General features: G+C 44.1%; 1 protein-coding gene across 2 annotated transcripts in view; it reads right to left on the bottom strand.

Moving 5' to 3' along the window:
* Positions 1–22,775, bottom strand: part of Baiap2l1 (BAR/IMD domain containing adaptor protein 2 like 1) — an 87,061-nt gene extending 64,286 nt beyond the window's left edge. The window contains exon 1 of one of the 2 annotated variants that reach the window (XM_048785238.1): positions 22,459–22,775. In XM_048785238.1, coding sequence (XP_048641195.1) covers positions 22,459–22,509 — 51 coding nt within the window. In that variant the 5' untranslated portion in view covers positions 22,510–22,775. The remainder of the gene's footprint in view (positions 1–22,458) is intronic. The other variant, XM_015501985.2, reaches the window with a different exon arrangement.
* Positions 22,776–23,966: the final 1,191 nt, after the last annotated feature.

Below are 23,966 nucleotides of genomic sequence, written 5' to 3'. Positions count from 1 at the left end.
ATTTCTTGGGGAAGCCTTTTTCTTATTTCTGAGATCAATAATTGTCTGATCTTACCCCTGCCTGCCATGCTCCGTTTTCTAGGTATCTTCAGCTCTCCCCCATGCTGTCTAGCAAAGACATACCAACACTGTTTCTCAAATATATATAACTGTCAGTTAACCTTCCATTCCATTCCCCACAGAACCCCTCCAAGGACTCTGTCCTCCTGCTCAGCCTGTCCCCCTGTGGCCTTGCGTGTCCTTCTCTGGTTGCCTGGGGATAAGAGCTCTCATTACCTGGGTCCACACCCTCCTTCCCCTCCTTTCTCCAGGAGAACATTCTCTACAACTGATCTAAGAAATTTTGTGCGAGAGGTAAGTTTGTGTCCCCATGTGTCTGAAATTACCTTTATCTTTTTGTTTGGAGTGTAGTAAGAAGACTGAACAACTTTCCTTACATTTTAAAGATCCAGCTCTGGTCTTTAGCATTTAAAAAAATTTTTTAATGTGTTATTTTTAGTTATACGTGACAATTGAGGGTATTTTGACATATTATACACACGTGGAGTATAACTTTCCATTCTTGTGGTTGTACATGGTATGGAGTTTCACTGATCATGTATTCATATACGAACATGGGAAAGTTATGTCTGATTCATTCTGTCTTTCCTATTCTCCCTCCCTTTCCTTCATTCCTCTTCGTCTAATCCAATGACCTTCTATTCTCCCCCCCACACTTTATTGTGTGTTAGCATCCACATGCATATCAGAGACTATTTGGCCTGTTTTTTTCAGGATCGGCTTATTTCACTTAGCATGATAGTCTCCAGTTCCATCATTTACCAGAAAATGCCATAATTTCATTCTTCTTTATGGCTGAGTAATATTCCATCATCTATATATACACACACATTCTCTTCATTCATCTATTGAAGGGTACGTAGGTTGGTTCAATAACTTAGCTATTGTGAACTGAGCTGCTATAAACATTGATGTGGCCACGCCACTACAGTATGCTGATTTTAAGTCCTTTTAGTATATAGCATTCAGTTTTGCTACTGAGAAGTCATCTGTCATTTCCTCTGTGTCTTTTGCCTCCTCTTAAAGCTTACTTCTGGAAGCCACTTCTTTATCCCTATGTTGTTAAGACCGAATACTGTTCTGCCTCAGTGTGGGTGTTTTTCCATTTATTTTACTGGACACTGGGGATGTTAGCCATAAGGAAAATCAAGTCCTCTAAGTCTGGAAAATGTTCCTGGTCTTATTCTTTCTGGAACTCTGATGAGGATTTTACACAACCTGGATTTATTCTCTCATCATTTTATCTTCTCTCTGATTTTCCCCTTTGTTTTTATATTTTACATCTGACAAATATCCTCAACTTCATATTCCAACTCTTATAGTACTTTTAAGCTATGTTGTCATATTTGAAATTTCTAAGAGTACTTTAAAGTTCCTTGCCTGGTCCTTTTATAAAGCACCCACCCGATCTTGGTTTATGAATGTGGTATCATCTCTTATCTGAATAACAGTGGACTGTGGTGTTTAATTCCAGTTCTCCACATCATCTCCTGATTACTGTCCCCATTGTTTACTGTCCTCTAGCTCCGGGGGTCCTCCATGGCCAGTTCATGTTGCGAGTAAAGCCCTCACTCACTCACCAGCAGGGAGCTGTGCACGCCGGTGGGTCGGCCACAGACAGCAGCCAGGACCACTGGGCTTCTCCACAGAAGATCCTGGTTTCCTCTCCTTGGGTGGGAAGTGGGGATTGGCTGACTGAGAACCCTGCTCATCCTAAGCCGATTTGTTCCAATTTTTTTTTTGTCGGGGTCGAACCCAGGGCTTTCTGAATGCAAGGCAGATGCTTTGCCACTGAGCTACATCCCTTTATTTTTTTATTTTTATGAGGTGCTGAGGATTGAATCCAGTGCCTCACGTGTGCCCGGCAAGCACTTTACCTCTGAGCCACAACCCCAGCCCCTTGTTCCAAGTTTTACCCCTGGTGTTTCCAGACCAGCGCTCTCGGCTCCGGATCTGAGATTAACTTTCTGGTCGGTCAGGCAGAGGAGCTAGTGCTGCGGTGGGCAGGAAGGAAGGGGACCTGGGAGGCCAGCTAGCCACACCCCATCCCAGGTTCCCATCCCAACCCCCCCATCTGCAGGCTGGTCCTGAGCTTCTGGGGTTTGGGGAGGAGTGGCTCAGTCCTGCCCAGGGCAGCAGATCCTGCTCAGCCAGCCACTGCTCCTCCATCCACCGTCTGTTCCCCCAAATCCCTACAGGACTCCCGCCCCGCAACGGATGTTTCCTTTTCAGGTCCCTTTGCACTTCAGGTTTACATTTAAAAAAAAAATCCTTTACCATCGTTAATGTGTGCAAGAGGAGGAAACAAAAAACACGAGGCGCCTCTTCCCAGTCTCCCAGGAAGCCCACTTGTCCTGTGTTACTGGGCGGGCAGCTGTCCTGGGCCCAGGTACCACAGCAGTCAGGAGGCCCAGGCCAAGTGACCCCCGCCTCCTGCAGGACAGCAGAGCCTCAGTACTGGACGCCTGTCGCCATAGCTGCTTTTTCTGTGATCTCCTATCAGTTCTCTTTTTATTTTGAAATAAAGTTATAATTTTAAAATAGTTTATGACTCACAAGGAGTGGGATGGCCAGTTCCCAGGCATGCTTCCTCCAGCATCTTCAATGATGTCTTCTATGGCTGCAGGGAACCCAGGGAAAGGACACCCCGGTGACACCAGTAGCCCCACTATAGACCTTCTTTGGATTTTTCCAGTTCTCATCTCACCTTTTTTTTGGTGGGGGGTGTTTCATTATTTCTATGAAATTTTATCACCTGTATGGATTGGTACAGCCCTCACCTCAATTATACAGGACTGTCCATCAACACAAAGACTCCTTTGTGTGTCCCTTCCTAGTCATACCCTCCCCACGCATCCTAGAGCTCCATCTCTAACCTGGTCATGGGGAAGACCTTGAATGAATGGCATCCTACAGTTTGTGACCCACTGAGATTGGCCTTTTCACTCAGCATAATGTCCTTCAGACACATTCCATGTATTGGCGTATTAACAGTTTATTCCCTTCTTTTTTACTTACTAGTATTCCACGGTACGGGTGAATCTTAGTTTGTGTATCAATTTACTGTTGGAAAACATCTGAGTTATTTTCAGTCACTAGCTATTCCAAATAAAGCTGATATGAGCCATCATGGGCGGGTTTTTGTATGAACACAAGCTTTCGTATCTCCAGGACAAATACCCAGGAGTTCAGCGGTTGCGTCATGGGCTAGGTGTATGTTTAACTTTATAAGAAACTGCCAGGCTTGCTCCCGGGGTGGCCGCACCATTTTACATTCCTATCAGCAATCAAGGTGAGCTCAATAATTTTAAAAATTAATAATTTCATTAAAAAATGGTCACTTTATGGGGCTGGGGTTGTGGCTCCGCGGTAGAGCACTCGCCTTGCACAGGTGGGACCCTGGGTTCGATCCTCAGCACTACATAAAAATAAATAAGTGAAATAAAGATATTGTGTCCAACTACAACTAAAAAATATTTTTTAAAAAATGGTCACTTTTTTTTTTTTTTTTTAATGGTAATGGGGTTTGAACCCAGGGCCTCTGCATGCTAGACAAGGGCTCTACCACTGAGCTATAGTCCCAGCCAGGAAATGTTCACTTTCTAATTAAAAGATAAAACTATCTTAAGGAAATCTGGCTTAAAATTCTTGTAATATTCTTAGAAGGCCGAGTCTAGGCCATAAAGAGGAAACCAATGCTAAGTTAGCACCGTCCTACTGTGTGGAAGAGGTCACACAGAAACCCAGGTCTGTTTTCTTAAGCATGCTCCTTACCCAATAAGGGAAAGCATACTTTGGTTTCTTGATATACTTTTTGAAATGTTCACATATAACTGTCACCTTAAAACACCAAGAACAACGCACACCAAACACAAATCACTGTCCAAATGGTTCCACTGAGAAGCAAAGTTCAAGACTCAAGATCACAACCAGCTTCAGAAGAAACAACATGAGGGTTTTTCAGTTTGAAAAGTCCAACGTGTTCAGCGCAAGACTTTGTTATTTAGGAAATGTCCCCCCAGAAATTTTTGTTCCTTTAAAGAGTGGAAAATATATTTCTACACTGGCTTTTGGCCATTGATCTAGTTATTTTAGCTGATGTCCATGTGATTTCTACAATGAGGAACAAATAAGAAGTGCTGCCTTTATATTCCAAAATCTACAGACGTCACAGTGGCATTGGACACATTGTGAGCTTATGGGTCCCTGGTTTGAGGGAGGGCAATCGCTGGGTCAAAGGCCAGTGCTATGGCCAAGCCTGCTAAGATTTGATCTGCAACTAGAGTCATCAGCAATACCCACAAAGTCCAGCTTAAATTTGGCCTGAGGATAAAAGGCTTAAGACCCCAAGTGTAAAATAAAGTGAACAAAAAGGGTACAAATGGGCCAAGAAGCATTCTTTTGTTACAAAGAAGTAATGAACACTTAATATGCACCTCTGGTTACTACCTGATAGGAGAATTTGCCAACCTGGTTTCAATCAGAATGTTTCATTTCCACTCAGAGAGTAGGCAAGGCTACGGTTATAAAATAAATTCTAGGCTAGTGGACTGGTGATGTTCCAGTTCTAGTTGTGCCAGTCTCAAGTGAAGAGGGGCTGGTTCTAGCGCAGATGCTGAGCAGCACTGGAGAACTAGTTGTCAGCTATTCTTTTTGTCGGTGGTGCTGAGGATTGAACCCAGGGCCTTATGCATGCAAGGCAAGCACTATACCAACTGAGCTATGTCCCCAGCCCAGTTGTCAGCTATTCTAAATAACATATTGAAGAGCAGGTCCCTTGGAACCTGTAGGCACTTTTCACCAGATTTCCAATTGGTCTGTTTATCATAGGCCCTTGTAGTTACTAATCATAATTTTATAACAAATTATGCACTCTTATCATGGCCTTAACAACTTTGGTATTTAGATTTTTTCATTTTTGAAAAATCACCTTTGCCAGCTGGCCTGATGGCACACCTGGAATCCCAGTACTTTGGGAGGCTGTGATAGGACGATGGAGAGTTCCAAGCTAGCCTCAGCAAAAGTGAGGCGCTAAGCAGCTCAGTGAGACCAGTAACTCAGTGGCTGGTGATGTAGCTCAGAGGTAAAATGCCTTTGGGTTCAATCCCCAGTGCCACATGGTGAGGGAAGGGGAATAATATCTACATTAGATGAGCTTTAAAAGTGATTCATGAATCTTTTTCCTTTTTTATCAGTACAATTACACAGAATAATGGATTTCATTGTTAACTGATTTGTGTCTCTAAATAAAATACAAAATAGGGCTGGGAATGTGCCCTGAGTTCAATCCCTGGTACCAAAAAAAAAAAAAAAAAAAAATTACCTTTACCAATACAGAACTATATACAAATTAACTGGGTATAATTAATTTGTATTTAAGAAAGTATAAAATAATTAAATTATGATTAGCCAGACAGTGAAACTAAGAAGACTTTAAATTTCTAAGCATTAGTTTATCTTCTAGTTTTCTCCCATCATCCACCAGTTTTCTACATGACCAAGAACAAATTATTTGATATTTCAGCATCTTGCTTTTCCTTTCCTTTTTTTTTCAATATTTATTTTTTATTTATAGTTGTCAATACCTTTAACTTTTTATTTATTTTTTTATGTGGTGCTGAGCATCGAACCCAGAGTCTCGCACGTGCTGGGCAAGCGCTCTCCTGCTGAGCCACAACCCCAGCCCTCAGCACCTGTTTTTCTTAGTTAAAAATGTAAGTAATAAACCAGCCATGGTGGTACATGCCTGAAATCCCAGCAATTTGGGAGGCTGAGGTGGGAGAATTGCAAGTTGGAGGCCAGCCTCAGCATTTCAGTGTGAGATTCTGTCTCCAAAAATAAAAATGGCTGGTGATGTAGCTCAGAGGTAAAGTGCCTTTGGGTTCAATCCCCAGTGCCACATGGTGGGGGAAGGGGAATAATATCTACATTGGATGAGCTTTAAAAGTGATTCGTGAATCTTTTTCCTTTTTTATCAGTATGATTACACAGAATAATGGATTTCATTGTTAACTGATTTGTGAATCTTTAAATATTTGGAGTTCTACAACTTGGCTGAGTATGTATCTTTGAAATTTCATATATTATTTTATTCTACATGCTCTCATGCAAATTAATCACAATTGCTCATATGAATCAAGGCACATTCTAGTGTCACATGGCAAGAATGTGACAAGGGCTACCTGAGGGTACTTCTTTTTTGATTTTTGCGGTGCTGGGGATTGAACTTGGGGCCTTGTGCATGGAAGGCAAGCGCTCTACCAACTGAGCTGTGTCCCAGCCCCCTATCTGGGGGTACCTCTAGGTGGGTTTTATTTGAAGAAAATCCTGCTTCCTTTTTGGAAGTTGCTGGCAGTTGTTGCTAACCTCCCTGGCACTGGGTTGACCCCCTCTGCCTGAGGGAGAGTATCAGTAAGCAACTCTGGCAAAGAGGCAGCTGCTTGAGGGCCAGCAGATGGCCACAGGAGTCATAGTTCATACCCCCCATGGATGCCAAGCACAGCTGCTTAGAGGAAAATCAGACAACTGAGATGTTTTGTATAGTTTTGAAGTATAAAGCTACATCAGAAATACTCATGCAAACACAAACACAGAAAGGCTTTCTGTCCGTCAGGTAGTGTTTTGCCCCCCCCACAATTTATTAAATCACCTTCAGTTTGTACTACGTATACCTTATGTGACAGGCCCTGAGAGCAGCAACAAGCCTGGGGGGCGAGGGGTTGTGCCTTGAATTCTTGGGCAGATCACGTCACCACCTCTCTGAGCCTTAGTCTCTTCCTCTATAAAATGGGAATAAAGGCGATTTTCACCTTATAAGGGATATGAAGACTGAATGTGAAAACTGAATACTACAGTGAACTTACGGGCATCAAACCCAGGGCCTTGTGCATTCTAGGCAAACCTTGAGCTAGCACTGAGCCACACCGAGGCCCTGCGGGGCACTTGTTATGTGCTCTTCATAGCTCTTGACACTTAGCACATACTGAACGAATTATAATTAATATTTCAAAAGGAAAGCTCTAAATATTAGTCAACCTTCAGATGAATAAACATTCCTGTTTACACAGATTTCTCTAGGTACTTCCATTTGCAACATGAAAATAAATGGAATCGTTTTCTCACCTCAAAGTGTCATTATCGGGATAAGAGAGATCACGACTACAAACCATCTAGGATTTATGGCACCCTTCTCTAGAAAGAAAATCGGTGTTATCTGTTTTATTCAGTTGAGAGCATTTGCTTGTTTAATTTTTGGGTCTGTGTCTGGCTACATGCCCAATATTTTCCATGGAGCTTCTCATCTGACCTTATCCTTGTTTTATAGCTGAGATATTTAAACCTTGCTGAGGTCCTAGGGGCAGCAAGAGGAGAGGCAGACCCAGGCAGCTTCAACCTTTGCACTCAGCCCGGGGCCTCCATGGTTCCTCCTGGAGGATTGTGAAATAGAGAGGGAACTGCTTTTATGAAGTCGGAGCACAAGTTCAGGGAGGAGCTGCGTTTCCCCAGTGTCCCCTTTTCCTTTTAGATCCTTCTTATGCTTTTATTCCTCCTCCTGGGTGAATATTTTAACCTCATAGCATCACAGCATGGAGCCGCTCCACCTGGGCAAGATCTCTCACCCCATTCCCTTTTTCCTTCCACTAGGAGAGGGAGGGGAGGAAGAATCCACAGCACTAGAGTCCCCACAGGAGTGGCCAACAGTCAACACTGTCCTACTGGTTCCCTTTGCTGAAAGTCACTAAAACAAACTACAGACAAAAACTGCAGGACGCCATAACCACCCAAGTCTCGGACCCCCCCCCCCAACCAGGGAAGCTGCTAATTAACACTGCTGTTAGCTTTCTAACCCGCCTTTTATACTTTTACACGAATATCTACTTAGTCATATTGACATATAGTTTTGCTTTATGCATTGAAAAGATGTTTAAATGAAAAATACTTAAATGGCACCATACAATGTGTTTCCCTTGTATCTTTCTTGTGTTATTCAGTATTAGCTGCGGGACTTGTCCATCTGGATATATAGGATCTGGTTCATTCCCATTTAGCGTCTGTGTGGACGGTGATGGGGCCTTTCAGGTGTCCCCGTGGCTAGGCCACAGTCATCAGTTGCCTTAACACTAGCCCAGCTGATGCTAGGGGGCATCTGCAGATGCGGGTACTAGCTATAGTCTACTTAAATTAGAGCAACTCTGGGTGCACTCCATCTAATGATCTGAGAGACCTAAACTACAAAACTGGGGGTTCCCTGAGGAAGAGAAAACTTCACTTAAGGACCACAACATCCCCTGCCACCTGCCCCACAGACCTCACACGGTCAGCCCCCATAATTGTGTGAGCCGTTTTCCTGAAATAATCTTTCTGTGTGGACACACATACATGCACCCAGCGTACACACACCCAGCACACACACGCCCAGTGTATACACACTCAGCATATACACAGCTACATGGCCTCCCTCTGCTCCTCCACTGAGCGGCTTATGTATGGCTTACAAGCTTTGCTACAATCAGCTACGGGGCAAGGAATCACACAGGTGTGCACACAGGTGGAAATTTTCCCAGAAACAGAATCACTGGGACCCAACATGTGACAGGTCTTTCAATTTTGCAGACGCAGTACTGCCAAGCTGAAAGAAAGTGGCTGCACAAACCCTATGCTCCCACAAATCCTGACTAAGAATGTCATGTCCCACAGCCTGACACTTGATGTTACTGTACTTTGGTCCACCTGGCGAGCGGAAGAAAGTCCCCTTTTTAAAAGGCCATAAACTGTTTCCCTTGTCTGCATTAAAGAGAAAAGCATGTGTGTCTGAAAACATCCAAGTAGGGAAGAGAAAGAGAAAGGTGGTTTCCTGGTGTAAAGATTTACCCTCAGTCCTCAAGTTTGACGATTGTCCTCTTAACAACAGGGCAGGAGGAAGGTCTTGGCTGTGCCCTGGCCAGAGCTGTGCTCTCCACCCAGTCCCGGGCTCCAGCTGTCCCTCAACAGGATGCACTCATTCCCAGAGGGGAGCATCCCTGCTCCTCTGGCGCCTGAAGGCTCAATCTCTGGGAGCTGGCCACTGGCCTCAGCCTAAAACCTCTGAGACCCTCCCTCCCGCTCAGGGACCGCTCAGGGACCGTGGCTTCTCCTCCTTCAAAGTGCTCGGCACTCCCACCCCCCAGGACACGGCCTGTTTACACAGTTCCCTCAGCAGAAACTAGATGTAAATAAAGGACAAGGGCCTTAAATCAGCCACCACGGCTTCCCCTGCACCAGGAAGAGCGACGGCACCATCGGGGATCGGCCAGGGTGGGACCGTGTTCTGCGGAGAGGCCTGTCCACTGCCACCGCCTTCCCTCGGCCCCACAGCTCATCTGCACTGCACAGACACCTCGGCCCAGTGGGCCAATTAGCCGCGAAGACCAAGCATGAGGTAATGGGGCCACTGCTCGCAGCTTCGTTAGCTCCAAGTAACAGGCCCATCCAAGGATCATAAAAGCTGCAAGGCTCTGCCCTCCACCTGAGAAGGCTTCCCAGACTTACAAAATCTGAAAACGCCAGGGCTTTCCTTATGAAGTCTGCTTCCAAATTCTGTGTTTTCCCAAGTTGCCATTTAAGTCGCCTTTCACACATTAAGCAATAAGGTGGCTCTTAAAAAAAAAATGCCTTATTGGGCCAGGTGTGGTGGTGCATGCCTGTAATCCCAACTACTCAGGAGGCTGAGGCAGGAGGATTGCAAATTCAAGGTCAGCCTGGGCAATTCAGCAAGACCCTGTTTAAAAATGAAACATAAGGGCTTGGGTTGGTTCAGGCTTCAGTGGCTGAGTAACCCAGAAGTCAATCCCCAGTACCATTAAAAAAAATAATTAAATAAACATGAATAGTTATTGGAGACAACTCAATGTCCATCAACTGGTGAGTGGACAAAATATGGTATATCCATACGATGGAATATTATTTGGCCATAAAAAGGAACTAATTCATGCTACATAGATGAATCCCATTATGCTCAGTAATCACAAAAGATCACACGCTTCATGACACTATTTATATGAAATTTCCAGAAAAGATGTATCTATAGAGAGAATACATATCAGAGGTTGTTTGAGATGGAGTAAGAAAGGACAGAAAATGGGCATGAAGAATGTGTACCCTTAAAAGGGGTGAACTTGACAGTTACATAAACTACAACTCCATGAAGCTTTAAAAAAAATAAAGCTTTAAAAATCAGACAGCCTTTGACTGCTAAGGATTCACATCCTCATGCTGTGGGACGGCTTGCACGTTGGTTGTGGCTAACTAGCTCACACACAGAAGAGCCAGATGTTTTGAGACACAGGTCATTGCCATCCTTTGGGAATGCTGTTCAGGACCCGTGGAAAGTACTATTGTTCTAAAGCTTTGTGCTCACTTAGCTGTCTGCAGCGATCTCCCCTCACAGGATGAAAATCAATGTGACCCATTAGGAGAAAGTGATAACCCACGAATTTGGAGATCAAACTGCTGAGGAGCAGCTGTCTTTCCAGCTATGACTAGGGAAGAAATCTGGCATGTTTTTCCAGCAAAAGTCCTTACTGTGTCCTTCTTTTTGTCTTTTGAACCCAGGAATGGTCTACCACTGAGCTGTACTCCCAGCCCTTTAAAAAAATTATTATTATTATTATTATTTTGAGAGAGAGAGAATTTTTTAATATCTATTTTTTAGTTTTCAGTGGACACAACATCTTTTATTTTATTTTTATGTGGTGCTCAGGATCGAATCCAGTGCCCCGCACATGCCAGGGGAGTGCATTACCGATTGAGCCACATCCCCAGCCCCTTTAAAAATTATTTTGAGATACGGTTTTGCTAAGTTGCTGAGGCTGGCCTGGAGCCTGAGCTCCTCCTGCCTGGGCCACCGAGTCTCAGGGATCGATTATAGGCATGTGCCACTGCACCTGGTCTTACTCCGTCATTCTATAAAAGGGAAGTTTCATAGGAAATCTTCAGCCCACAGAGAAACTCTCCATCGAACATTCACTAAGACTAGAACATTGTCCTCCTTTCCCTTCATCATGATCCAGGTTTTGTCTTATACAGAATTGTTTCTCCTTAAGGATGGGGGATGTAGTTCAGGGGCAGAACATTTGCCTAGCATGCATGAGGCCCTGGGTTCAATCCCCAGTACTGCAAAGGAAAAAAAAAAAAAAAGATCCTTCAGGTACAGAGGTCCAGCTAGAAAGAAACAGGGGGGACTGTGCAGGTTCACATGGATCTGTTCCTAGTGATGTGGCCTGAGCAGCTCAGGGCAAGTGGTCAGTGAAGCACGGATACGCCTTTGGGCTTAGCCTCTTATAGAAGAATGTTCTGAGTCATGGGTGCACCTATGAGGTCCTGAGCTCCCTAAGAACCGACCAAGAGAACGAGTGTGATCATCCAAAAAGATAGGTATAAATTACCAGATGCAATCACATGCCCACAACATCTGTGTCACTGTTTAAAGAAACAGATTTCTGTGACAAACTAGTCCCTACTCATTTAGACATCAAGAATTGTGCTCAGCTAAAGCCAAATACAGGCAAACAAAAAGCCCCAGCACACTGATGGAAATGAGCAGGAAGTTCTGCCGTGGCTCACACCTCTTAGGTAAAGTTCTCAAGGCTTTCACGAAAATTATGTGTCGGAGTGATTCCAGCCAGTATATTATATAAAAATCTGGATTTTTCAATTACTTTTTTAATTGTGGAGGGAGAACCACATACAGGTATTCAGATTTCACGGTCGTCTGATAAAAAAGTAACTTGAAGAAAAAAAAAATAATGATCTGAACTCAGTTCACAACCAGAAAATCTCTATTTTAAACATTAGACAAAAGTTTTACACTTTTTGTTGGTAGAATTAAAAATCACTTTTCCTTGTAGTTTAAGTGCAGATGATCACACTGGGCTGGGGTTAGTGGTGCCAGGAAGACCCCTGGCTGGAAGCAGGCACCCCCAGCCTTGGCAGCCAGCAAGCCATCAGGCTCGCACCAGCGCCTAACCTGTGCTGGCCCCGGGAAACCCTGCCCCAGAACTGGAGCAGCTTTCAGACTCTGAACTTCAGGGAGAATAGTATCTATGAAATTGAAACAAACACTGCTTCTTGAAATCCCAATTATGATAAGAGCTATAACCATTTTTGCTTGGTTGATAGAGGCGTATGTTTTTATTTGAAAGAATAGAAACATGATCGTTCCTGTTCTAAATTGTGGTACCAGGATGACTACCTCAGAATGTAACTTTAAATTCTAAAAGTATCACTGCAACCAGGATCTGACAATGTGTCTCTTTTCTGGTATTTGAGAGAGAGACACACACTGAACAAATGAATCGGGATAAGTACTAGAAAACACAGGTACTTAAGTCTCATTCCACTAGCTCTGTAAAATCCTTCTCACATTTGGGCTGCTGAAGCAACCTGAAAAACTATAAATGCTGGGCTGGGGATGTAGTTCAGTTAGTAGAGTGCTTGCCTCGAAGGCAAAAGACCCTGGGTTCAATCCCCAACATCACCAAAACCAAACAAAAACTAAAAATGTAGCCAGATATAGTGGTGCATGCCTGTAATCCCAGTGGCTCAGGAGACTGAGGCAAGAGGATTCCAAGTTCCAAGTCAATTTCAGCAATTTAGTGAGGCTCTAAGCAACTTAGTGAGAAGACCTGGTCTCAAAATAAAATAAATAAATAAAAAGGGCTGTGGAGGTGGCTCAGTGGTTCAATCCCTGGTACCAAAAAAATAAAAAATATATATGTACACACACACACACACACACACACGTGCATCATCTGCCCACATTGAGCCTAGAAAGCATTGAGATAAATGAGGTGACAGCTCAGCCCTCAAAGTGTATAGTCGAATAGGAAGACAGGTGTGTGATAAATACCACGGCAATTCAGGTTGATGTGGGAAAAATAAGAAATGCAAACATCTTTAATATTACTTGAATATCACTTAGAAATATGTAACCTTAATTATGTAAATGGCATATATTAAAAACAAAAATTGATTTGATGCTGGATTTAAAACAGCCGTCAATGGATATATGCCTTGAAGTACGCTCTACCATTTGGTTAGGGGTTCTTACCTGCCTAGTTTTTGTTTTTAAAAAGTGTATCCTGGGATAAAAAAGCAAGCAATGGATTTGCAGGAGAGCCCAACTCATGTCTGGGGCTGCATTTGTTTAGAAAGCCCCAAAGTACTAAATAGGACACCGAAACTTTATCAGACCAAAGTACATTGACTTCATACAGCAAGTGCCATTTTTCTGTGAAGCTCACTAGTTCCTTCCTAACCCCATTCTTTTTTTAAAAAAAAATTTAAAAAATATTTTTATTTGTAGACAGACACAATACCTTTATTTTGTTTATTTAGCTTTTTATGTGGTGCTGGGGATTGAACCCAGGGCCTCACACATGCTAGACAAATGCTCTACCGCTGAGCTACAGCCTCAGCCCCCAACCCCATTCTTATATGGTAGTATCTAGAAGAATTCCAGTGAACTTACACCTGAGAAGAGTCATTCTGCTCTACACTAAGATCACAGCCCCTGCAATGCGAAAATTATTGTTCAAAAACCCCAAATAATTTAACGACAGTTCAAGATTAGATTACAGTAAGGAGAATTAAAATTTCTAAAAAATATACTTTTTATCTCTCCTCTGTTTCTTTTATATATCCAACTTTCCAAAGGCTTCTTACAAAATACCTAAAAAAAACCTCTCTGAAACTCAATCTTCACATCTCTTAATCCTTTCCTCCTTTCTTCCAGTATGAGAAAAAACTCCCAAGAAATGAACTGGCAAAGGCAGGACAACTCTGGGCTGGGGCCAGGGGGGCGCAATCCATGACTCCAGGCAGGCGGAGGGGGAGGGCTGGCGGGGCTAAACTCTGGTAGCTGTGCCACCATTGGTGATGACCTCAGAAGGCCAGTCTGTGTTGGTCGGTTCTCCAGTGACCACAGGGCCTGGCACAGTTGTGGTGCTCCAGAAAACAGTTGCAGAAAGAATGAATGTTGGTGGTAAGCTCGGGACACACATAACAGGTGCTCATAACAGGGCCACTGTTGTTAGTGCTGTCTCAATCCCACATGCTAAGGAGCAGGTGACGGTTTTAGTCACAGCTGTGTGAGGAACACAGATCTTCAGTATTTATCCCACAAATATTTTTGAGTTCTTACTATGCACCAGCCCCATGAGGGAATTAAAAAACCCTGAAGGAGCATACAGTTCATTGAGAGAAAAACAAGTGCCAATAATTTCAACACCACTCTTATCAAATATTTATTCAGCTCCACCTATGTGTCAGCCTTTTAGATACTGAGGAAGGCTGTAAATAAACACGAAAATCAATGCTTGTATGACAGTTACAGTCCAATAGACTCAAGCTACCAATAGGAACACTAACTGAACACCTACTATGTGTTGGACACTGTTTTAAAAGCTTTCATGCATTACCATGTTTAATCCTCATGAGTACGAACCTCATGAGTAGATACTATTATCATCCTTATTTACAGACAAGAAAACAGAAGCACAAGATCAACTGGAGGAGAATGACTTATCAACTACCCTCAAATCTAGGCTAACAGGGGATGGATTGGTTAGCTGGAGAAATCTTCTCAAAGAGCATTAACAGTCAGACCCAAAACTCTAATAGAAACAAGGTTTCACGTATTTACATGCTTAGAGATAAACAGTGTACTGTCAAGACCTGGTTCATGTCCTGCACCTCAAGCTGTTCAGAGAATAATTGACCTAAATCTCTCTCTTTCTCTGTGGTGCTGGGGATAGAACTTAGGGCCTCATGAATGCCATGCAAATGTCTGGCCACTAAACAGCATCCTCAATCCAATCATCAAAGTCTTATATCATCGTCATTATCACAACACTTAAGGAATTATCAATATAATTTTCCTGATTTATCATTTGAATTTCTGTAGCCAGAGTGGATTGGTTTATTACCTTAAGTCTTGAGCACCTGTATCTGACAGGCATGTGACGGCGATAGGGCTGTCTTCTGTACCCCTCACCTCTCCCCATAACTCACACGGTCAGCTCTGCACTTACGATGGCTGGTGTTGGGCTGGTCATCGGTTCTGATCCCCTCTTCCCCTCTGTGCATCTATGCAGGTACTGTGCTCTAATCAGGTGAACTTCCTTGACAGGTTGTTATCACCAGTTTTATACCTTTGTAGGACACAGCTGCACCTTGAAGGTGATCAGCTGTTTGCAACAATAGAAATAAGCTTTTTAAAACAAGTTTTAAAAATTGAAATCTGAATGGTTTAATTCTTTTGAGGTAGTTTTCTGTTGCATTTATAATCTCAGGTTAGTAAGTGTTAAAAAGTATTCCTGTATGTGAAAATTAAGAGAAAAACCATTAAAACTTTTTAACTTTAAAAGGTCAACTTGTAAACAGAGGTAGAAAATGGTAATTTTACCTTAGTAAATGGACTATATAGCCCTTGCTGCTTCTTTTCAGTTAAGCATTGTAAAAGTGACCCTTCGACATTAAAAAATGTAAACACTTCAGAAGGCAGAGCCTCCTTAAAAACTCTAAATCTCCCTCCTTCAGTTAACTTGCTGGCCATTGAGATTTTTAGTGAAGGAATTGTTATTGCCTGGGGACTTTTTAACCTCCAAAGCACCATATAAACAGTTTAAGCAACAAAACACAGGAGGGCATCTTGACCCCTTCTGCTCTGTCCAAACCACTCAGCCTGGCAGGCTGCCTGAAAGGCATGGATCTCTGAGCAGTGAACATCTATTTCTCCCTGGTTTGGGAACTCATTCTAGTAACATTTTTCATTTATCTTTGAAAGAGAAAACAGCAACATTTTATCTCATATACATGAGCCTCACCTTTATCCACAAAGATTTGCAGCAACTGTTAGAGGCTGAACATAATCACTAACTTGATAAGTCAGAAAGAGACTCAAGGTCAGGAAAACATAAATAAAAGTATAAAACCAAGGCGGAGGAAAATAAGGACAGAAGGACATAGGTCCGAAGGGTCACAGAGCTGTAATTACTTGCTACACATCCACAAGTTTTAAGTTTATGGGGAAATATGCCTAAAGCTGGTGGAATATCTCTGGCACTCTGGACAATGTCCCTATCTCAGCAGAGCTAAACATGCTTTACTGCTGTAAGCTCATGCACCTTCTGTGGGTTATTTAAAAAAGGAAGTAGTTTTAAAAGACCTACTTGACTGGTTGGGTTCAGGGAAAGGTGCGCTCTCCCATAATGCAGGCTACAGCATAATTTGGTGTGTATTTTCTGGAGGGCATTTTGCAACGATCCACCCTTTGACCCAGCCTCCCTCTTGGGGATTTAGCTTTCAGAAACATCATGGATTTGGGCAAAGCTTTACCTGCGGAAATGCCCACTGCAGTGCTTTACCAGCAAAGTCCTATGTCCAACAACAGGGGCTCAATCAATAAATTATGATGAGAAACAGGGTACCGTGGAGTCATCAGAATGATGAAGCACCAAATACTGACTGGCGTGGAAATAAGTACTGAAAACTGGGGGTACACCTTAGTGGTGGAGTGGTCCCCAGTACCATAACATAAAAAGCCTCCAAGATGAAATATACACACAGATACATTTGAACCAACCGGGAAATGTTGAAAGGTATCATTTGGAGATTTCTCAAGTACATACAGCTACAATGTAACTGGGGAGAAATTAAAAATAACATTTGTTTTAGCCCTGAAATCTAACTAAACTGAAATCTTTTAAAAATACTAGCCTATTGTGCCCCTAACAATAAAGTTCATATATTTCTAAGAAAAGTTACATAAAAAGAAAGGGAAAGGCTAGGCTTGGAGGCATATGCCTTTACTCCCAGTGACTTGGGAGGCTGAGGCAGGAGGATTCAAGTTCGAGGCCAGCCTCAGCAAGTTAGTGAGACCCTGTCTCAAAATGAAAAATAAAAGGGGCTGGGGGTATAGATCAGTGGTAGAGCAACAGAGTTCAATCTCATGTGTGTGTGTGTGTGTGTGTGTGTGTGTGAAAGAGACACACACACACAGAGCGAGCGAGCGAGAGAGAGAGAGAGAGAGAGAGAGAGAAAAGCTTTCACTAATACTCAATTAGCAAGAAAATTAATTAACTATAAGTGCTGTACTCCACCCCAAACATCCCAGTTTGTCTAAACAGGGCTCTTGTCTATGCCCTCAACATTCCTTCCATAATAAACTCTTTGATATGTGCAGCTATGATAGTTTTAGAACTAAATATACTGAGATTCATGTTTTACCTTAGGGAATACCACACTACAGCTGTATGGCCTCTTGGAGATCCAAACCCCTAGGACATGATCCTGTCTCTGACATAAAGTGTCCCCTAAGGGGCTCCTGTTTAGGTTGTAGGCACCCTACAGAGAAACAGATAATCAGTCAGGAGGCCTGGAGCAAAACTCTGGTCTTGAATTTTAAAATTTTATTTGCACATACCCATCAGAATGGCAAAAAATTAAAAGGACAGGCAATATCACTTGCCAGCAGGATGCACAGTAATAGGAACACTCATACACTGCTGGTGGGAATGTCAGCTGGTGCTACCACTTTGGAAAACTGCCTGGCACTTTCTACTAAAGCTAAGTATTCAAATACTTTACATCAGCAAACTCACTCCTGAGCGTATGCCCAAGAGATATGAGGGTCTGACTATAACTGTAGTAGACACATTCACAAAGCACTACTCCTAAGATCCGGAGTCTACAAACAATCCAAAATGCCTGTCAAGAGAAGAATGAATTGTGATTCATTCATATGGTAGAATGCCACTCAGCAACAAGAACCACAATTCCTCCCATGTCAGTGATGAATGTGACAAGCAACCTGGGCAAAGGGACAAAATAACCAAGGCCATCAGAGGTTAGGACAGTGATGTGTTCAGTTTGTGGCAATTTAGTAAACTATATATACTTGGGCACACCTTTCTCTATGTATATTGTAGTTTAATAAAAAGTTTAAAAACAAAATATATTTGCATGGGTCAACAGGTCAAACTGTACATTTATAATAATTCTGTTTTTTTTTTTTTTTGTACTAGGGACTGACCCCAGAGGTGCTTTACACTGATTTTGAGACAGTGTCTCGCTAAGTTGCTCAGGGCCCCGCTTAGCTGCTGAGGCTGGCCTGGCTATTTTCTGCTGTTGGACTGCAGAATAAATGGCCATGTGGAATGAAGAAAACGAACTTGGGGCAATTCTGGGGACAATAGTTTTCCCTAATGTACAGGTCTTTATAAGGCTAGTGACTTCTGGAATAATGTCACAAATGTGAACTCAAAAGCTACCTGAAACCCATGGAAGGTGTCACTTGTCCAGGTGGTCCCCTGGGTTTCACAATAAAGGATGCCGCACGGCAATGTTATTGAGTTCAAAAAACCTCTTTCCCATCAGGAAAAAAAAAAAAATTACAGAAGGAAAAAATCTATTGTTTGCTTTGTACTTTCATTTTACCAAACAAAAAGCTAAGGCACTGGGCTGTTCAGAATACTTCCAATACCTGGCACCCCCTCCTGCTCCCAGCACATGGCTCTACTCTGTCAGTCCTACGGAGCCAAGAGCAAGTCGTCTGGACTTCTGCAATCCCATCTTATCTCAGCACACCTGAAGAAGGTAGGGCTGTGGGAAAAGATTAAGATACCCAGCAGTGGGTAGAGCTACAGTGATGAGCACACCTCAGAGAGGGGTCTTGAAAGGCATGAAAGTTTTACATGCCAGACTTGTATGTTGTTGTCTCACACTGGAAATCAACCTGACAGGTATTCAACAGACAAGGAAAACACATGCATAGATTGTTCCCTTTACCCAGTGAAAGAAAAGCACTTGTTTCTTAACAAAAGGCTTGTTCAAAACATGCCAAAGGTGAATTGTCAGAATGACAGAAAAATTCCAGTGACATCTTAGATTGCCAAATTAGAAAATATATTTGGGGAAAAAAAAATAAATGTATTTGGTTTGTGCATTTGTTGATCACTAGAAACTACAAATTAAATTACTATTTGGAGACCAGTGTGGAAGCCGGTCATAGATTCTAGGCCTTAGTTTTTCATCTAAAAATGACAAGTAAATACACATAATTGACGAACGTCCACCTCATGGGCAGATATATTCTTAGCAACAAGATGCTCTATGAACATGATCAAGGGTGGGAGCAGGGAGCGTGGCACAGGATTAGGTGTTTAATAAATTAAATGTGTATTTACTCAACAAACATGCACACCTACTATGCACCAGGAACGGTTTTAGGCATAAGGAGAACAATAAAACAAAGCTCCTTGCCTTGTCGAGCTCAGTCCAGTTGAGGAGGAAAGAGATGAAAAAAACACAGAAAATATATCACTTAGGATACTGAGTAGGAAGTTTTATGAGGGGAAAGGTAAAGTAGCCCAAGTTGAGGTTGAGAGCACTGTCAGCAAATTTAAAGTTGTTTGAACAAGCCTCCTTGAGAAGGTGACATTGAGTCTTCTGTGTCCCTGTCCCTCCTTGTCATTTTCCTCCTGCACTCAACTGTTTAGCAAGATTTGTGTAGGTAGGACATCCCTAGATGACACCACACGGGGCCTCCATCAACTTCCTAAGACATGAACAGTTCTAACTTCTAGGAAGGTTGTGGCTACTCTTAATTAAAGGTTTGTTTCAACTTGACTTCTTCCTCTCCCACTAAAGCATGTACTCATCAGAAAACCATGTAAAAATTACAAGCAAGCTTTTGAGGGAAAATTATGGGCATACTATGGACTAAAGTGTGGGAAGGGGCGGGATCTTTGGCCAAACTCTTAATTGGCAACAGCAAGATTATTTGATATTTTGAGGCTTATTATCATGTCATTTGTTTATGAAGGTGTAAAATGCATGCTGTCCTGGGAGTTAGCATGGATTGCCAGTAACAATTTGTCTAAGTACATATTTTAGAAAACTCAGCAAATGTTTAAATATGTATTAAAGGATATTTGATACTGCATATAGAGGATCACACTACTTTATAAACCTCCCTTTTCTCTAAAGAATGTATTCCTTTATTTCAAAGAAATTTGAGTATTAAAAAAAAAATCTCAGTTGCAGGTGGCTTTTGCAATCACACCTGGTTAGGCTGTGTTTCTATTAGTAAAATATTGCAGGTCGCTAGGTAACATAAAGGAAATCTGTTTTTTATAAGAATGAGAGTCACCAATATTGTCAGTAGAATTTTGTCATACTATGCTTGCTTTTAGCCTTGATCACTGTGGGTGGGGCCTGGGGAAGAAGAACTCAATGAGGAGGCGGCAAAAGGCTTTTCAGGTTTCTAATCAGACCTGTGGATGTAAAACTTCACCGTGTATTCATCATAGCCAAACCAAGGGCTAGCAGCCTTTACTGCAACTTTTATGTAAACCTGTTTTCTGGTTCTGCAAATTCTTTCCCCATCACCTCAACATGAAAAAGCCTGATCCCAACATATTAACAAGGAAAAGGTGATTAAAATCAATCAATATTTAGTGAGCTTGGGGTGTGCTTTCAGACACCTGGGAATAGAAAGCAATAAAGTAGTGGTTTCTGATCTTTAGTATATTATAACCTTTCAAAATTTGAAAATGACTTACACTGTTTTATGACTACAAATTTGGATAACCAAAACAATGAAATCCACACTTTTTCCTTCTGTCCCAGTTCCATGGGTATATGACTTGCCAAAATTGTTGACATTTGTGACTCTGTAATTCGCTTGAATACAACCCATCTTAAGACTCCTGCAGTCAGTCAGTCAGAAGGGAGAGAAAATAGTTTACCCTGAATATCTGATTGCTTGTCTCAAGTTGATATTCTCATTTCAGACTGGAAAAACAGGCCTACATTGGAGAACTTCAATATTCATATGTTTTTGAACTCCAGCGAATACTTAAAGAATCCACACATAATTTGTAGTGATCTGCATTTCAGTCACATACAATTTTTCCTTAACTATAATCAGAGTAGTGATGACTCCCCAATCTAAGAATGTTTTACTTACTCTCTGTCAGCGCCCCACACCTCCTGCCTCGCCATCTTTGGGGTCATTTAAATGTTAACAATCTCAATATAAACATAAGAATTTAAACATCCAAATTTCTTGCATTTCTAGAAATTGCCTTCTATTAAGGAAACACACTAGCAGGAACAGTTTTTGGTCACAGTTCCTGACCCCCAAATGCTGTGTCAACAGTCTACTCTATCTATAAAGTAATATTTCACATGATACAGTACACACTTTATGTATTGCGATGAACAGAATCGATAATTTTGGGGCCTTCAATGGCTAGATTATGAAAATATTTTCATGCTGTTTTTAGACTCTTACTCAACAAAGGTCAATAAACTCCTCTGATTACAGGAACTCACTCAGTCCTGGCAAATTTAAAGACTCAGTTTTAAGATTAAAAGAAATCTACAAAATTAGCAAAGCCATGTAAACATAGCTACAAATGAATTCAGAGAACTTCAAAGTCTCAAGGGTGTAAGGAGCCTAAGCAGAATTAAAACAAAAGTTGTTTTGTATTCTATTAATAGCAGATGATTAAACGCATATCTTATTTCAACTGGAATTCATTTATTAGGACTTAAACTTACTAAACTGGCCACTAATCCCATGTCTTGTTTCTGGGAAAATTCTCTCTCGCACAACATGCAAGAGACGGACCATCCAGCGCTCCTAAAGTTATGTCAATTTTATTAACTCCTCGGTGCTGCAATAACCTCACAAAACCATGAATGTATGAAAGCCAAGTTCAACCTAAAGCTGCGGAAGAAAGGTGCAAGGGGGAGGGCGTTTCAAGGCTTCCCAGAGCAAACTTGCCGCCGAGCCTCCTGCGAGGTTCCGGCGAGGAGCTCGGCTCACCTGGCGATGGCTAATTACAGGGGAGTTCCCCCCCCCCCCACATTCCTGTGCGCTTTCTTTTCTCGGAGGAAACTCGAGCTGGTCTCTCCGGCCTCGGAGGGCTGCAGCCCAGCCAGGCCACCGCGGTCACTGATTCCAAGGAGAAGCTGGGAGGAGCTCGGGGCCCAGAGCCCGCTCGGCCTCTCCCCGCCTTCCCCAGCTTCCCCCAAACACGTCGGCTGTGAAACGTGGGGCTCGCTGGGCGTCTCCGGCTCAGGCAGGGGAGGGCCTTCCCGCGAAAGTCCCCCTCCTTACCCCTTAGGTGAAAATCCCGACCTCTCCCTGGTGACAATTAATTGCCAGCTGCCGGCGGGGCTTCCCTTCCGGGCCTCGAACCCCGAACTCCGGTTTCCCCCGGAGTCCCAGGGCCTCCCAGCCTCCCGCCCTCGGCCTCGAACCCCTGCGCCCGGGGCCTCCGCACCCGGGACCCGGAGAACCGCCCCCCTCCCCCAGGGACCGGGGCCTCCAACCCCGCGCCCCAGGCTCACCCGGTAGGTGTTCTCGGTGAGCCGGTTCACCTCCTCGGGCCCCCGCGACATGGCTGCAGCCTCCGGACGGGCGAGCGAGCGCGGGAGGACGCGGCGGGGCCTCGTGGCCGCCCGACCCGGGGGCGGCGGGAGCAGCGGGGCGCGACCGAAGGCCCCCTCGAGGGTCGGCTGCGGCCACAGCCGTCGGCCCAAGAGTGCTCGCCCGGATCCCCACTGACAAAATGTCAAAAGTTGCCGCACCGCCGCACGCGGGGAGCGGAGGAGCAGCGGCCAGACGCGGCCGGGGCAGGCGGGGCGGGCCGGGTGGCCCCACCTGAGGCCGCGGAGCGGGCGGGGCCGCGGGGCCGGTGGGCGGGGCGGCCCCACCTGGGGCAGCCTGGAGGGCGTGGCCTGGCGAGCGGTGGGCGTGCCCAAGGTGGGGTGGGTGAGAGTGGGCGGTCCAGCCTCCGCGGAGGCCAATGAGATTGCGCCGGTGGGCGGGGCCGAGCCGCCGGATGGGCGGGGCCGAAGCAGTAGGCGTGGCGGCCCCACCTGAGGCGGGCGGGGCGGCGGCCACCGCGCGCCCTCTCGCGGCCCTCCCAGGGCTCCTGGCGACCAGGGGACTTGTAAATTACGAGTCTGCTGCTGCGTCGCTGTTGTGCTATGGAACCTGGACCGAGGACATTCGGGTCTCTGTGGTCCTAAATAAAGCCCTTGTGTGCACCACACGGAGCTGGGACTGGAGGTCAGAGGCCCGCGTCCTCCGCGAGCTCTTCCCCTAAGCTCTGCCTTTTGGTAACGCAGGAAAGGGGCACCCGCATCCCCCAGGCGCAAGGATTTTCCTGATGGTTGCCTCCCCGACCACCTCTTCTCTGACCTAAAGACTGGAGGGCATGACCCTCTTAGGTGGAGGAAGGGGGACTTCCACCTGTAATTTGGGAAGCTCCTGGAATATAAAAAAATGAATAAGTGCCCAGAACTGGTAGCTGAAATGGCAGTACGTGTTTAACCTTTACGTTAAGCTCGACCTTTAACTCATTGGAGCTGTGCTTATCAAAAGATCTTTATGGGATTTAGAAACCATGGTGAGCTGAGTTTTAGGGAAGCCTGTCTTCCTTTGTCTCCCAGGTGGGGCCCCTCAGGCTCCTTGTTCTGTCTACTCCTGGGCCGAGCCCTGCCCAGGGGTGAGGCAGATGTCATCTCTGGGCCTCTCCCAGAGTGTGCACCTAATGTCGGGGTGACCCAGACCCTGAGGGTGCAGAACAGTTTTACAGTAGGAGCCACTGCTTAGCATCTGACTCTTCCACCAAGCACAGACAAGAGATCTTATTCTGATTTTTTTTTTTGGGGGGGGCGTGTACTGGGGATTGTACTCTGGGGCACTCGGCCACTAAGCCACATCTCCAGCCCTATTTTGTATTTTATTTAGAGACAGAGTCTCATCCAGTTGCTTAGCGCCTTGCTTTTTTGCTGAAACTGGCTTTGAACTCTGCCTCCACCTCCAAGACAATGGGATTACAGGTGTGTGC

This window comes from Marmota marmota, unplaced genomic scaffold (assembly GCF_001458135.2).
Source record: "Marmota marmota marmota unplaced genomic scaffold, marMar, whole genome shotgun sequence".
NCBI classification, from domain to species: domain Eukaryota; kingdom Metazoa; phylum Chordata; class Mammalia; order Rodentia; family Sciuridae; genus Marmota; species Marmota marmota.
Note: the sequence above shows the minus strand (reverse complement) of the source record. Positions and strands in the feature narration are given on the sequence as shown.